At 40.6% G+C, this 16,007-nt stretch overlaps 1 protein-coding gene across 8 annotated transcripts in view; it reads right to left on the reverse strand.

The window, feature by feature from the left end:
* The window catches only part of FER (FER tyrosine kinase), a 339,100-nt gene that overhangs the window by 264,760 nt on the left and 58,333 nt on the right, over positions 1-16,007 (reverse strand). For all 8 annotated transcript variants that reach the window (XM_075932044.1, XM_075932041.1, XM_075932040.1 and 5 more), the window contains 2 exons: positions 8,642-8,764; positions 3,391-3,580 (listed from right to left, as the gene is read on the reverse strand). In XM_075932044.1, coding sequence (XP_075788159.1) covers positions 3,391-3,580; positions 8,642-8,764 — 313 coding nt within the window. The remainder of the gene's footprint in view (positions 1-3,390; positions 3,581-8,641; positions 8,765-16,007) is intronic.

The raw sequence follows: 16,007 nt of genomic DNA on the forward strand, positions 1-16,007 counted from the left end.
CCCTAATTTACCTGTCTTATATTATATGAAAGAATTAATAAGACTGTTTGTTCCAAAGGGACTATTTTTTTTTTATCTCTTTCTGTCAATATTCTAGTCCTCCCTCTTTCTCCCTTCTTTTTTTTTTTTTTTTTTTTTGGATATTTGTTGGCATATCTAATTTACATGTAAGCTTCTTAGGACAGATCCATATCTGCTCATTTGTCAAACATCATCTACATCTTTGATGCTGCGTAAATAATACACAATAGAAGGAAGAGGCAATACTGAAACGCTATAAGGGAGGACCAGAAAGGAAGAAGGGAAGGGAGCTAGTATTCAGAATCAAGAGAACTCATTAGATCACGTGTCATTTTGCTGCACTGCTGCCATACTATGAAGAGTAAATGACATCTTGAAACTCAACATTAAAAAATTCACAGCCAACTTCCATGAGTGCAAACACAAATCCATCAAAGCAAACCTAAGTGCTAATGCCCTTTTGCAACACTTAAGCTTTGCAGAACCAATATTATTGCCCAACTGATTAGCAGAGTTCCCACAACTATGTTGTTCTGTTTCTACTGATGGTACACATTCACACATGCCTTGGTGCGTATAAGAAATGAATTTAATACATGGAATAAATCTGAAAATGGATGGAAGAGACTTGAGGGAACACTGCTCATCAAATATAATCATGGTTCTTAACATTGTATGAGATTTTCCAAAATTTAGCCCAAGTGGATTTTTTTCCTCTATCGGAAGACAAATTATCTTACTTGACTTATGCACATCTAAATTATACCCCAGGTTCTCTGATACAATATAAAAAGTTAATTTTAAATGTAAAGAGCATGTAAGAGCTTAGCAAACATATTGCAAAGGAATAGGGGTCTGTGAATATAGGTTTCAAACAGAAAGATCAGAAATTAAAGTAAATTATTTTAAACTCATTCTTCAGTATTTTTATGCTAATTTTATATCTACACTAACATACTTCACCAGCTCATCCTAAGGAAACCAAGGCTCATTACTGAAGTTTGCTCAGCAGAATTTAGCTTGTTATTCAAACAATCTATTTATTTGATTCAAAACTAAAAAAAATGGTTACCTACTTTTGATAACTATTATCTGTATTATCTGTAAAGGGAAATCATTGTTACTAATATGCTAGAGTTCTTTGAGAGGGTCAACAAACATGGATAAGGGAATCCAGTAGATAGAGCATACTTAGATTTCCAGAAAGCCTGTGACAAGGTCCCTCACCAAAGGCTCTTAAGTAAAGTAAGTTGTCATGGGGTACGAGGGAAGATCATTTCATGGGTTGATAACTGGTTAAAAGACAGGAAACAATGGGTAGGAATAAATGGTAGGTTTTCAGAGTGGAGAGAGGTAACTAGTGGGGTCCCCCAAGGGTCTGTCCTGAGACCCACCCTATTCAAATTATTTATAAATGATCTAGAGGAAAAGGTAAACAGTGAGCTGGCAAAATTTGAAGATGATACCAAGCTGCTCAAGATAGTTAAGACCAAAGCAGACTGTGAAGAGCTTCAAAAAGATCTCACCAAACTAAGTGACTGAGCAACAAAATAGCAAACGAAATGTAATGCTGATAAATGTAAAATAATGCACATTGGAAAAAAATAATCCCAATTATATATACAATATGATGAGGACTAGTTTGGCTACAACTACTTAAGAGAAAGACCTTGGAGTCATTGTGGACAGTTCTCTAATATCCACTCAATGTGCAAACAGAATGTTAGGGATCATTTAAAAAGGGATAGAGAATAAAACAGAAAATATCATATTGCCTCTGTATAAAACCATAGTACGCCCACATCTTAAATGAGACAGATGTGGTGGTCTCATCTCAAAAAAGATATATTAGCATTGGCAAAGATTCAGAAAAGGGCAACAAAAATTATTAGGGGTTTGGAATGGGTCCCATATGAAGAGAGATTAAAAAGACTTGGACTTTTCACCTTAGAAAAGAGGAGACTAAGAGGCGATATAATTGAGGTCTACAAAATCATGACTGGTATGGAAAAAGTAAATAAGGAAAAGTTATTTACTTATTCCCATAATAAAAGAACTAGGGGTCACCACATGAAATTAATAGGCAGTAGGTTTAAAACAAACAAAAGGAAGTTTTTCTTCACTCAGCACACAGTCAACCTGTGAAACTCCTTGCCAGAGAATGAAGTGAAGACTAGGACTTTAACAGGGTTCAAAAAAGAGCTAGATAGATTTATGGAGGTTAGGTCCATCAACGGCTATTAGCCAGGATGGGTAGGAATGGTATCCCTGGCCTCTGTTTCTCTGGAGGGTGGGTGACAAGGGAGGGATCACGCAAGGATTACCTACTGTATTCCGTCCCTCTGGGGCATCTGGTATTGGCCACTGTCGGCAGACAGGATACTGAGCTAGATGGACCTTTGGTCTGACCCAGTATGGCCATTCTTACATTCTTATTCTATGAGATGTGTTGCTCATGTCTATTCCATTCTAGGTATATGTGTTGGGACATTTTTGTCTTAGCAACACCAATAGGGTCAACAGTTACACCGTGTAGAATATCACACTTGTGTATCAGGCACAGGCAGGCCTATACCTCAGTTTTTTTTCTGCTGAAAACTCCAACAGATGGGTAGGAAAGTGGATATAAGCAAAGCATCTCGAAGAACAACCGTTATGCAAAGAGAGGTAACATTTTTTTTCTTCAGGGGCTTGCTCATATCTATTCTATTCTACAAGACTCACAAGCAGTATCACTTGCTCATAACAAAACCAGATGCAGGTGACAATACATGAAAAAGTTCTTGGAGTGAACACCAAATTATCCACCTTCCTACCCATCTTGTGGAGTTCTCAGTAGGAAAGAACTGAGATGTAGGCCTGCCTGTGCCAATTACACAAATCCATGAGTGTGACATTCTAATATGTGGACCTTTTCCATCCATTTGCAGATAGCATCATCTGGAACCTGCCTTGTGGCAAGGGGTGCTGCAACCCTCATGGACCAGCTCCCACAAACCACCCCACGCTGCTGCCTCTGATAGAGAGGCAACAGTGCATAGTGACAGGGGCTCCCCAGGAGTACAATAGGTGCTGGCCCCGCCCCAGGGATTATCGAAAATTCGTGTAACTAATATTTTGTGCGGATACACAACTATTCAATTTATCATTACCTAACATCCCTAGTCCTTACTAGACCCATTAAAATCAACCCCTGGGAGATCAATCTCCACAGCACCAATCTCCTCATAAGTGGAGACAAGTTCTCAGTTGCCTACCTGCAACTATATCATGTTTTCTGCTGAGCATTCGGGCCTCTGACACTGAAAGCGAGAAATTCAATAGCATGAGCGGTTGTATGATTTAAGTTATATAAGCACGGGGACTTACCATAGAAGTGACTGATCTGTCATCTTCTTCGTAAGTTACCACTGGAGGTGGCTCTTTCCCATCATTCTCCTGAACTTTTTGTTCTAGAAGTTCTTTCTGGGCTGTAAATTTTGCCTCACTGCATCTTAATTGCTGAACTGTTTGCTTGAGTTCTTCCAGTGCTTGTTTCTGGCTCAGCAAAAGCACAATGCTGAAGAGAAAAGGGCAAATACAAACAGAACACATGATTTTAAAATGAGTTCTTCTTTTGAAACAATATTGGAGAAAACATTTTTGTTACTAGTAATTTGGTTTCTCTTTTCTACCTTTCCCACTCACTTATCTCAAACGAAGGAAACCCAAGTGAGCTCTTCTTTGAAAACCAAAAAGAAATCTCCAATGTGTTAGCTGCTCTAAGTCCTTCAATATATTAACAATTCAAATATTACAAGGCTTTGAAAAGCAGAAGGGTAATGAAAACAAAGTGGAATGAACTGACATGTTGTTACTACCCTTTCTTTCTCCAAGGAACTACACAATTAGTAAACATAGTTTTTAAACTTTTCCATTAGTATGGAAATAATGGAAATGGAATTAAGGAAATGGCCACTCTTTTTTCATCCTTCAAAATCCACCAAATCTAGTATTTCTCATCTCATGTAGCATGCATGGGGGGAAGGGGGAGCAGAGGTATACTCAATCATGGAAATCCTAAAACGTGCATTATAATTTTGGCTAGTGAGCAAAGATTTTATTATCTCTTTTTCTGATACTTGTTCATTTTTTATGTGCACATACATATAAGCTGGGCTAGCATGACACACTGAGGTATGAAGATCAGAGAAGGAACATCTGGGAGGTATTTGGTTAAGATTGTAAGCTCTTGGGGTAAACACTTTCATCTACGTTTCTACAGCATTTAGTATGTAATTTATTAGTAATAAATAAAAACAGAAATACAAATTACAACCAAATGGTGAATACACTGAATTTAAATCTATGTAGATAAAACAACACTGCTTGAACTCTTCAGAAACTCTGTTAAGATCCTCTGATGAAAATAAAAGATAGTAAAATGCATTCACTCAGATTCACCAGAAGTAGAAGGATCTCATTCAAGTAGCGGAACTTAGCTAACTGGAAATTAGAGTGGTGGAAAGCAGCAGAAAAGGCAAACATCTAAAGCTTTTGATAATATTGAAATAATATCTAATGCATTAAGACAACTACCTTCAGTCCTCTCAGAACTCATTGTAAGGCAGGAGTATTATTTGTTCATTGTTTATTCATTAAGATTAATATCTGAGCTATTATACCCAAGTTCACTCTTGTTATAAAATAATGGTATCTGTCTATCAGAGTCATTTAATTTTGTCTGAGGATGGAAACAATGGGGGAAAGGGATCTAAGTACAACTCTAATTCTATTTATCAGTTCTTAAAACTTAAATTTCAAAGTAGATGTTCAAAGCTCTATAATCAGAACTTAAAGAGAGCTGATGAGTCCATTTAGCTTAACATACAAAAATGGCTGATTTTTATGACTGATTTGCTTTATTTATAAAATTATTTAGTATTACAGGCTATGAATATTCTGTATAATATTCAGTGAACTACTTTAATGCTCAGTATTTGGAATAAGATGCCTTGAGTAAAGAACATACCCTACTGAGCTCCAAATGTGGAGACAGAGCAAAACAAATTACACCCCAGTAGTGTTGCTCAGGAAATTCCTTTTCACAGCCATACTGTACAATGAGATCTGTTAAGCAGAACGGAGGATCTGGATTGATTTCTGCTTTGCTACCTGGATGCATATACACTAACAATCAGGGATTCTATTTATGGACATTACTGACAATTAGAAATAGTTCTTAAAGAATACAGCTCAACTCTCAGTTTTTACACTTAAAAACTGGCAGCCAATAGTTCTATTGGGAATATTTTGGGATAGTAGACTAACAGATTTATCGGAGCATAAGCTTTTGTGGGCAAAGACCCACTTCGTAAGATGCATGTAGTGGAAATTCCAGAGGCAGGTATAAATATACAGGCATAAGAAGAGTTCCAATCAAGAGTAAGGCTAGAGATAATGAGGTCAATTCAGTCAGGGAGGATGAGGCCCACTTCTAGCAGCTGATGTGGAGGTGTGAACACCAGGAGAGGAGAAACTGCTTTTGTAGCTGGCTAGCCATTCACAGTCTTTGTTTATTCCTAAACTGATAGTATCAAATTTGCAAATGAATTGTAGCTCTGCAGTTTCTCTTTGAAGTCTAGTATCAGAGAGGTGGGCTGTGTTAGTCTGAATCTGCAAGAGCGGTGCAAAAGTGGCAAGGAGTCCTGTGATACCTTATAGACTAACCTCTATTCTACCAATTGGTGGAGTCTGTTCTTGCTGCTATGGGGATGCAGTGTCAGGGGAACCCCGGCTGCATCGTCACAGGTGGTTAAGTATATGGGCTTGACTGAGGTAATAACTTTTTAGTCAAGAAATTTGGATGAGGATGTGTCCTTATAAAAAAACAACATGTATGGAGGATCAACAACCAGGGCATATAACTGTGCCATCCACCTCACAGACGTAATGGCCACCAAAAAGGCTACCTTCACAGATGGGAACAGGATATCCAACATCAGGGTACTGCTTGCCTATACCCTATAAATATTCAATAGTCTTAGGGTTAGAAAACATGGATCCACCTCTGCTGGTAGGTACAATATGGAGAGATAGCTGTCCATGAATGGTAAGGGAACTTAGAGGTGTTGATGCTTGCAGGGAAGCAAATAATTCAGGATATGCTGGATAGAAAACAGGATCAGCACATCTGCTGGAGGAACTCTTCCACTTCATTAGGAAAGCATATTTAGTGGACAAGTTTCCACTGTTTAGAAGGATGTTGACATCCACATAGTACTCATCCTCTTGAAAGGTTAGCCACTGAGGAACTACACCTGAAGATGAAGGGTGCATGGGTTGGGACGTATCTTCCAATTGTGGTTCTGTGATGAGTCAGGTTCCTTGTTGAAACATTCAGTTCCTGATTTAGAAGACTAAAGAACCAATGCTGATAAGGCCAGGACGAGCTTCATGAGGACTATTAGAACTCCGTCCTGCTTGATCTTACCTAACCCATATAGCAGCTATGCCCTTCATGACAGAAGAAAAGGGCAAAGAACCTGACTGCCAGTCCCTAGAACAAAACAAGCTACATTTTTTGTTCAATCAAATAGTTAACAGGACTATCTTTGGAAATACCTGAAATGCCAGGCAAACTGCCTACAACTCTTGTACATTTATGTGTAGGGTAAAAGCTTGATCCATCCACAGTCTTTGGACATGTATGCTCCCTAGGAGAGCCCCTCAACCAATATATGAAACATTCATCACTATAGTTGTGGGAAAAAGAGAGAGAAAGTGAACTTGCATGCACATCCTTCCATCAATCTACTAAGGTTATGACTTCAGCAGGTACATGAATTAATGTGTCCAACAGATGAGATGAAGAATAAACTAACTTCATCCAGCTCTGCAACTGAAATTAAGTCTGGCATGCTGGGTCACGTACATGAAGCCCACGTGCCCCAGAAATTTTAGACATGTTCTTACTACAGGCTGGACCTACCTGGTCCTTCACACCCTTGGCGTCTGACTAGCCCCAGATGCAGGATTTTGCTGAACCAGAGGAGGTCTTCCTGTTCCCCACTGCCATTTGCCCCCTCCCAACCCAGCTTTTGTTATCGGCCGGAGACTAGCTGCCCCTTGCCGCATGCTGATGGCCCCAGTGCCACATGCTGGGCTTCCCGGCCTCACCACACAGCCTCGCTGCCGTGCTTCCCAGCCTGAAGGGCTTCTGGCCACCACCCCTCCACCGAGACACTGGTTCTGCAACATCTATGCTGGACCATAGATGTTGCCAGACCACTCACAGTTAACAGAAGTTCAACCTATACTGTGAGTACCTGGGCTTTAAGATACACACAAATATATAGCATCAGCTGGAACCTGGCTTGTGGCAAGAATATCCTGACCAATACAGAGTTGAGAAGCACCACTAAACATTTATTTTATAGTACTACAGGTTGAATCTTTATAGTCCAGCACCCCTGGGACCTGACCGATGCTGAACCAGAAATTTTGCTTGACCACAGGAGCTCAATATTGCCCATCTGCATTACCAATACTTCCTCTGCTTGCTGGGCTCTAAGAAGCCATTTGGAGTAAATTAGACCCAAACAACAGCACAGGACACTGAGAGCCAGGACTGGCAGCTGTAAACAAACTTTATGGGACCACGAGAATCTTGCCGGAGCATGGATGTTGCCGGACCAGAGAATGCCAGACTAGAAAGGTTCAGTCTTTACTGTAAAAATGTGGTGCATCCAGGTCCACACTATGGGGGAAGGTCAGTTTAAGGTATGCAATTCCAGCTACATAAAAAACATAACTGACATCAATATACCATAAGCCGAGCTTCAGCACTGTCCTCACAGTAGGAAACAAATGGGAGAAACATTCCCATCGACTTCCCTTACTCCTTGCATGGGGGGGAGGAATATCGGCACCTAAGAGGGTCCCCTCAGTGTTCACTGTAGCAGATCTTCACTAGACCCATTATATCAAATGCCGGATGATCCACCATCACAGCATCAATGTGGTGTCACTTCCCTGTTTACTATACAGGGCTTGAAATCTCTATAGATCAGGCCATACTCTTGAATGTGGCCCTCACCCAGACACTTACAGTTAGGGTCACTCACCAGGATAGATTTCTTGCAGCTGCACAAAACTTTAAAGCCTGGGGATTGAGGCATGCCCAAGAGTGAACATCAGCACTTGCACTAAGACTGACTCTACGTCAGAAAACCGAGAAAAGAAAAAGAGAGCGAAGACTAACTATAATAATGAGTGGCACCAAGCAAGACCAGCCATACACACCCACACTATTTAATTAGATACAAATAGACAGAAAAAAAATGGGGGGGGGGGACCAGAAACTTGGATAAAGAAGCTGGCATACTCCAATTACAGCTGGTAAGAAAGAATGTGGGGGAAGGAGGAGTGCCAGGGCAGCACTCCATAGCATGAGTAAACGTAAGGCTAATGTGCCACCATAACAGTTAACGTTAAGGCAAAAAAATCCCTTAGGGCACTGGGTTCACACAAATGTGAAGTGGAACAGATATGCATAAGTCACCCAAAGAAGAACTGCATGACAACACGAACAACTTTTTTCTTTAAAATTTTCATCTTCCAATATTTCTGACACACTTACTCTGATTTTTTCCCACAGGTCGTGGAAGATTCTTCTATTTTCTTTTCTAGTTCCAACACAAGCTCCTCTTTGTTCAAAAGTGTCCGCTGTGTCTGAACCAATTCTTCTATTACTGTTTTCAACCTAGAATTTGTCAATTGTACACATCAGAAATATGCATGTACCACAAATACACAATATAAACAGTTTGTGCGCATATGAATACGTATGTTTCTCTGTATGTCTAAGACGATAACCAGCAATCCTCAAATTATTTTCTATTTTCTAGTTTCCCTTCCTTGGCAACATTTTTATTATATTGCTTATTATGTGAATATACCTTATGATATGGGTACACTTTATATATGGGTGTGACCTGTTGGGAGCAAAAGAATTTTTTAAGCTTGATAAAAGACTACTAAGCTTTTAAGGGTTTGGATGTTTAATAGCTTATGCAAAACTGTCCATGAGTAAGAAAATGAAGAGTAATCACATTTGTGAGGAAAACAAGATAAAGCATTCATGAAGGGAAAAAAAATTAGTTTGAGTTAAGTTTTCTTGCGCAATCTTCTTTTTTGTTCTAAATAATCATCTGAAGTTTGGATACCATTTAGGACTTACTACTGTTGGTATCTCAAACTCTGTATTATATCACCACCCTGGTTACAATTTGTCCCAGGATATTTTTTACTGGGGACCTGCATCTGTCTTCTCAACAACAGTGGTTCAGAAAAAGACTATTATTACTAACTCATCAGTCAATTTAATCATTGTTAGCTGTGGGGTTGTTCCTAACAAGAAGCAAAACTTGATTTCACCAGATGCAATAACTTTTCCAATAGCTTTCATAACAATAAACTTCCAAATTCTTCATCTTTACATTGAAAATGGACATATCAAAGCATTATGGAACACCCTTCCATAAACTGGGTTGGCAGATTATTTTAATGATCTGGCAAAGTTACTTGGGAATTCTTCCTCATCGTTCAAGTAATAATCTCAAATAAAGAAGAATATGTAGTTGTACAAAATTGCTTCATGGAAAATTTGTTTTACTCATCTGGTTACCGATTCATCTTCCTACTCACCCTTTTTACTAGCTGAACAAAAAGAGGTTACTCACCTTCCTGTAACTGACGTTCTTCGAGATGAGCGTCCCTGTGGTGCTCCACATCAGGTGTTGAGTGGCCCAGCGCTTCTTGACGGATTTTTCTGAGTAATGTATCGGGGGACACGCATGCGCGGTGCGCGCAAGCCTCCCTCAGTGCTATCGCACATGCGCGCCCCCCCCCCCCCCTTCAGTTCGCTTCTCTATCCAAAACCCGGCAAATAATATATTAAGAAGTTATCATAGGGGCATTCCGAAGTAGAGGAGAAGAAGGGAGGGTAGTAGAGCACCCCCAGGGACACTAATCTCAAAGAACGTCAGTTACAGGAAGGTGAGTAACCTCCTTTTCTTCGTCGACAGGCATCCCTGGGGGTGGGAGCCAACCTTGGAGGCATCTCATAAAGAGATGTGCATTTGGGACCACAGGATTGCATGATGGCATGTGACCTAACAGTTGAAGGCGGTCGTAAACCCTTACTACTGGCATCTCTTGGAGCGATTCTGCGAGTTGACTGATGTGAGTGAATCTGTCTGTTGGTAGAGAGGCTCTGGCTGTGATCGAATTGAGCTGAGCTCCGATGAACTGGATTGTTTGGGCTGGCGAGTGTTGATTTGCCATAATTTATTAGGAAGCCTGATGACTGAAGGCAGGTTATCACAGTGATGTTATCTTGGTAACAGTCCTAACTGGTCCTCACTTTGATATCATCAATTCACAGACACTTACCTTCCTTCCTTCCCCGCCCCCCCCCCCCCCCCCCGCCCCGCATCTCCCTCCTGTTCTGAAATGTGATTTGTCCTTTTCATGTGTGTTCATTTTTTTAATTGTATCCTTTGGTATATATGGTTGTGACTATTTTCTTCCACTATTTGATCTGAGGAAGTGGGACTGGCCCACGAAAGCTCATCATCTAATAAACCATCTTGTTAGTGTTTAAAGTGCTACATTGTCCTGCATTTTGCTTCAGCTACCCCAGACTAACACGGCTACATTTCTATCACTTTGATAAGGCAGTCATTTAAGTATGGGTAAATTGTGATTCCTTGTTTTCTGAAGTGAGCAGCGACAGCCACTAGCATCTTTGTGAATACCCTTGGTGCAGTGCAGAGACCAAAGGGCAGTACCGTGTACTGGTAGTGTTCGAGACCTAAAGTGAAACGACGAAAACGTCTATGAGAGGGGCGAACGGATACATGAAAATATGCACCCTGCAGGTCGAGAGAAGAAAACCAGTCACCAGATTCCAGAGCCGGGATAATAGTATTTAGGGTGACCATTTTGAATTTCTGTTTCCTTATGTATTTATTTAGTAACCGAAGATCAAGGATCGGCCTCCAACCACCTGTCTTCTTCTCTACAAGAAAATAATATGAGTAGAAACTAGTTCCGTGGAACTCTTGGGGTACTGCTTCTATGGCTCCTAATTTGAGAAGATGGTCAATTTCTTGTTTTAAAATGATTTCATGAGAGGGGTCTCTGAAGAGGGATGGGGGGTTGGTTGGGGACAGAAGGGGGAGAGAAAACAGATGGTATAACCTAGGGAGATGGTTTGAGTTACCCACTTATCAGTGGTAATAGATACCCAATTTGAAAGGAAAGGTAATCAACAAAATAGGAAAAGTTTGGAACCAATCTCAAGCTCTGGTGCATGTGGTGTCATTTTACATCTCTCAACTGTTGTTTCAAATGTTCTTGCTGGGTTGGGATGAGCGGTTGGGGTTATTAGTCTGAGGGTGTTATGTGTGTTGCCTCTGCACCCCCTGTCGGTACGGGGCATATTCTTGTCTCTGGTACTGGTAAGTGAATTGTGGGTACCTAGGTCTCTGATATGGTTGGTACCTGTACAGCCTCTGTCTCGTCATAGGGGTTTGGATACAGAGTGACCACAATATGGCTCTGGAATCTTTCATCAATTGCAGCAGTTCATTGGTCTTTGCAGAAAATACCTTTTCTTCATCAAATGGAAGGTCTTCTACTAATGGTTGCACTTGGTGGGGGAAAAGCAGTAGAGTTTAACCAAGAAACTCATCTCTCAATGACTGCTGTTGCCGTAGTCCTTGTAGCTGTGTCTGCTGTGTCAAGTGCGGCTTGCAGGGCTATTCGCGGTATTATCTGGTCTTCTGAAACAAGAGCCTAAAATTGTGCCTTTTTGCAGTCAGGGATATCTTCAATGAAAGTATTGAATTTTGTATAATTATTTAAGTCATATTTTCTTAATAAAGCAGCATAGTTCGCCACTCTCGTCTGAAGAGGCATAAACCTTCTTTCCAAATATGTCCAGATGTTTATTGTCCTTTTCGGATGGGGTGGAATGATTTTGTTGTTTGTTTCTCTACTGTGCAGTGTCTACTATGAGGGAGTTGGGTGGAGGGTGAGAAAAGAGGAATTGAAAACCTTTGGGGGGAACATATTTTCTGTCGGCTTTCCTGCCTGTTGGTGGGATGAATGCAGGTGTTTGCCATGGGGTTTTAGCAGGCTCCAAGATGGCTAGAATAATAGGAAGTGCCATCTTAGTTGCTCTACTGGGCTGCAGGATGTTAGCGAGTTCATGTTGAGAAACCTGAACTTCTTCCATAGATACAGTCAAATCAGTAACAGCTCTATTAAATAAATCTTGAAAAGACGAGAGATCATCGGTGGTACGAGTAACAGGTGATAACAAAGCCTGCTCTATGGCTGAGGTTGCATTTGAAAGCAATGTAGATGTAGAAGCCAACATCGGAGAGCAATGGCTTTCACTGTCAGTTCCCCTCATAGAGGTGTGGGGTGACAGGTTTAAAAGAGAGCAGGGCTTTGCCATATGCTTTGTCTTACATGGTCTCTTTTTATATTGTTAAGGTGGTTGATTGAACATTTGCCACTGTGGGGGGCAAAGCGTAAGCAGTGGCATCCAAAAATAAGGAGCCCAGGGAGCCATTTGTGCTCTAAGAAAATCTGGTTGTTGCTGATAAGCAGATCATGTAGAGCCCTCCATATATGTAGGGCCCAGATAATCTTCATCCAAGAATATTAAAGGAACTGGCACATGAACTTGCAAGTCCATTAGCAAAAATTTTTAATAAATCTCTAAACTCAGGAGTTGTACCATTTGACTGGAGAACTGCTAATATAGTTCCTATTTTTAAGAAAGGGAAAAAAAGCGACCCAGGTAACTATAGGCCTGTTAGTTTGACATCTGTAGTATGTAAGATCCTGGAAAAAATTTTGCAGGAGAAAGTAGTTAGAGGCATTGAGGCTAATGGCAATTGGGACAAATTACAACATGGTTTTACAAAAGGTAGATCGTGCCAAACCAACCTCATCTCCTTTTTTGAGAAAGTAACAGATTTTTTAGATAAAGGAAATGTAGTGGATCTAATCTACCTCGACTTTAGTAAGGCATTTGATACAGTACCACATGGGGAATTATTGGTTAAATTGGAAAAGATAGGGATTAATATGAAAGCTGAGAGGTAGATAAGCAACTGGTTAAAGGGGAGACTACAGCGAGTAATATTGAAAGGTGAACTGTTGGGTTGGAGGAAGGCTACTAGCGGAGTTGCTCAGGGATCAGTTTTGGGGCCAATTTTATTTAATCTTTTTATTGCTGATCTTGCACCAAAAGTGGAAGTGTCCTGATAAAATTTGCAGATGACACAAAGTTGGGAGCTATTGCCAATTCAGAAAAGGATCGGGATATCATACAGGAAGATCTGGATGATCTTGTAAATTGGAGTGATAGCAATAGGATGAAATTTAATAGTGAGAAATGTAAGGTTATGCATTTAGGGATTAATAACAAGAATTTTAGTTATAAGCTGGGGACACATCAGTTGGAAGTAACGGAGGAGGAGAAGGACCTCGGAGTCCTGGTTGATTATAGAATGACTATGAGCCGCCATTGTGACATGGCCGTGAAAAAGGCTAATACTGTCTTGGGATGTATTAGGCGAGGTATTTCCAGTAGGGATAAGGAGGTGTTAGTGCCATTATACAAGGCATTGGTGAGACCCCATTTGCAATACTGTGTGCAGTTCTGGTCTCCCATGTTTAAGAAGGATGAATTCAAACTGGAACAGGTACAAAGAAGGGCCACTAGGATGATCCGAGGAATGGAAAACCTGTCTTATGAAAGGAGACTCAAGGAGCTTGGCTTGTTTACCTTAACCAAAAGAAGGCTGAGGGGGGACATGATTGCACTCTTTAAATATATTAGAGGGATAAATATCAGGGAGGGAGAGGAATTATTTAAGCTTAATACCAATGTGGACACAAGAACAAACGGATATAAGCTGGCTAGTAGGAAGTTTAGACTTGAGATTAGACGAAGGTTTCTAACCATTAGAGAAGTGAGGTTCTGGAACGGCCTTCCAAGGGAAGTAGTGGGGGCAAAAGATCTATCTGGTTTCAAGATTAAACTAGATGGGTTTATGAAGGGGATGGTTTGATGAGATAACATGATCTTGGTAACTAATTGACCATTCATTATCAGTGGGAAATAGGTCAATGGATGGATGATAGGAGTTACTACAGAGAACTTTCTGGGTGTCTGGCTGATGAGTCTTGCCCACATGCTCAGGGTTTAGCTGATCGCCATATTTGGGGTCGGGAAGGAATTTTCCTCCAGGGTAGATTGGCAGAGGCCCTGCAGGTTTTTCACCTTCCTCTGTAGCATGGGGTACAGATCACAGCTGGAGGATTCTCTGCATCTTGGGGTCTTCAAAGTATTTGAGGGCTTCAACATCTGAGATATAGGTGAGAGGATTATTCTAGAAGGGGTGGGTGAGATTCTGTGGCCTGCACTGTGCAGGGGGTCAGACTAGATGATCATAATGGTCCCTTCTGACCTTAAAGTCTATGAGTCTATAAGTCTATATATGGCTGAGAAGAAAAAGCAGTTAAACATTCCCTCCCTCCCTCTTGGAGAAGCAAAGTCAGAGTAATCAGAGAATGGAGATTGAGGACCTATGTTATTAGTCAAATTATGCGAATGTAAAGTGGGAGAGATTACCAGGTCTTTGTGGTCCTTGTGGCTAATAAGGGGTGTATGCAGCATGGATAGCTCTGCTGACTGTAAACAAGTTGCCCACCCACAGTGCTCCTCTGAGGTGTTGCCTCTGGTAACACAAGAGGAGGGGCTAGCACCCAGCAGCTTGTCTATGAGGGGATTCCTCAATGCTGTGATGGGAGCAAGAAGATCTCCTATGGCCCGTGGTAGGGAAAGCACTGACGTGTCAGCGCGGAGTGTGAGGCAGGCACGGGAAGACCTGTTGCCTCAGTAAGGAAAGACTTTTTTTTATTTTCATTGCCCTTTTTGTGCTCACCCGAAGTTTAAACCAACTCTAAACAAGTACATTAGCTAACTACTAACAGGAACTTTGGAAATAAACTAAACAACTATTTGAGGAAAGAAGTTTGTGAGGAGAAATCTTCATGAGAGTAGGAGAGTTCCGTCTGAAGCCGGGAGGGGAAGGGGAGAGGTAGAAAGGAACTGAAAGGGGGGGGGGGCTCATGCACAATAGTACTGAGGGAGGCTCGTGCACACTGCGCATGCGTGGCCCCAGATACATTGCTCAGAAAAATCCGTCAAGAAGCGCTGGGGAGCTCAACACCTGATGTGGAGCACCCCCTGGGATGCCTCTCAACGAAGAACAAATATTATCTACAAGTAATTTATTTTTTGCTCTTTTTATTCATCCCACTATCTTTTAAGTATAACATTTTAACACAATATTATGCAAACACAGAAGCTGTCTAAAATATATGTTATATATTCATTAGCTTCCATTAAACCATCAACACTTAGCAGCAAATAACAGTCTCTCTTTGTACTTAGAGCATAACCATGGGTAAATGCTGACTTCTAAATTGAGACCACTATATATATACACCATGAAGTATTTACTTTGATTTACATTATTTTAAAATATAAAACTGATCCATATTTCTACACAATATATTTTATAATGAGGATAAGTGTTTAATTAAACTTCACCCAGTAATGTAATGTAGAAATGAAAGAAAACTTATAAGTTCTGTAGTTTAAGTCACATAAAGTAGTATTAGCAACTATAGAAAAAAAAATATAACTAGCAAGAGACATAAAAGTGTTGAGCTCAAAATGTAGCTGAGAAGAAAAACCATGACTTATGAAAACTGATTCTGACAAAGCAAAAATTGTTTCATAATATAATACACTTATAGTGTAACCTTTAACATACTAGTGTCAACGTGAAGAAAGGGGCCAAATCATAAAATCTTGTCTACTTGGGCAAATTGCTCAAAACTGGTTCTTAGCT

The sequence above is a fragment of the Pelodiscus sinensis genome, chromosome 6 (genome assembly GCF_049634645.1).
Source record: "Pelodiscus sinensis isolate JC-2024 chromosome 6, ASM4963464v1, whole genome shotgun sequence".
NCBI classification, from domain to species: Eukaryota; Metazoa; Chordata; order Testudines; family Trionychidae; genus Pelodiscus; species Pelodiscus sinensis.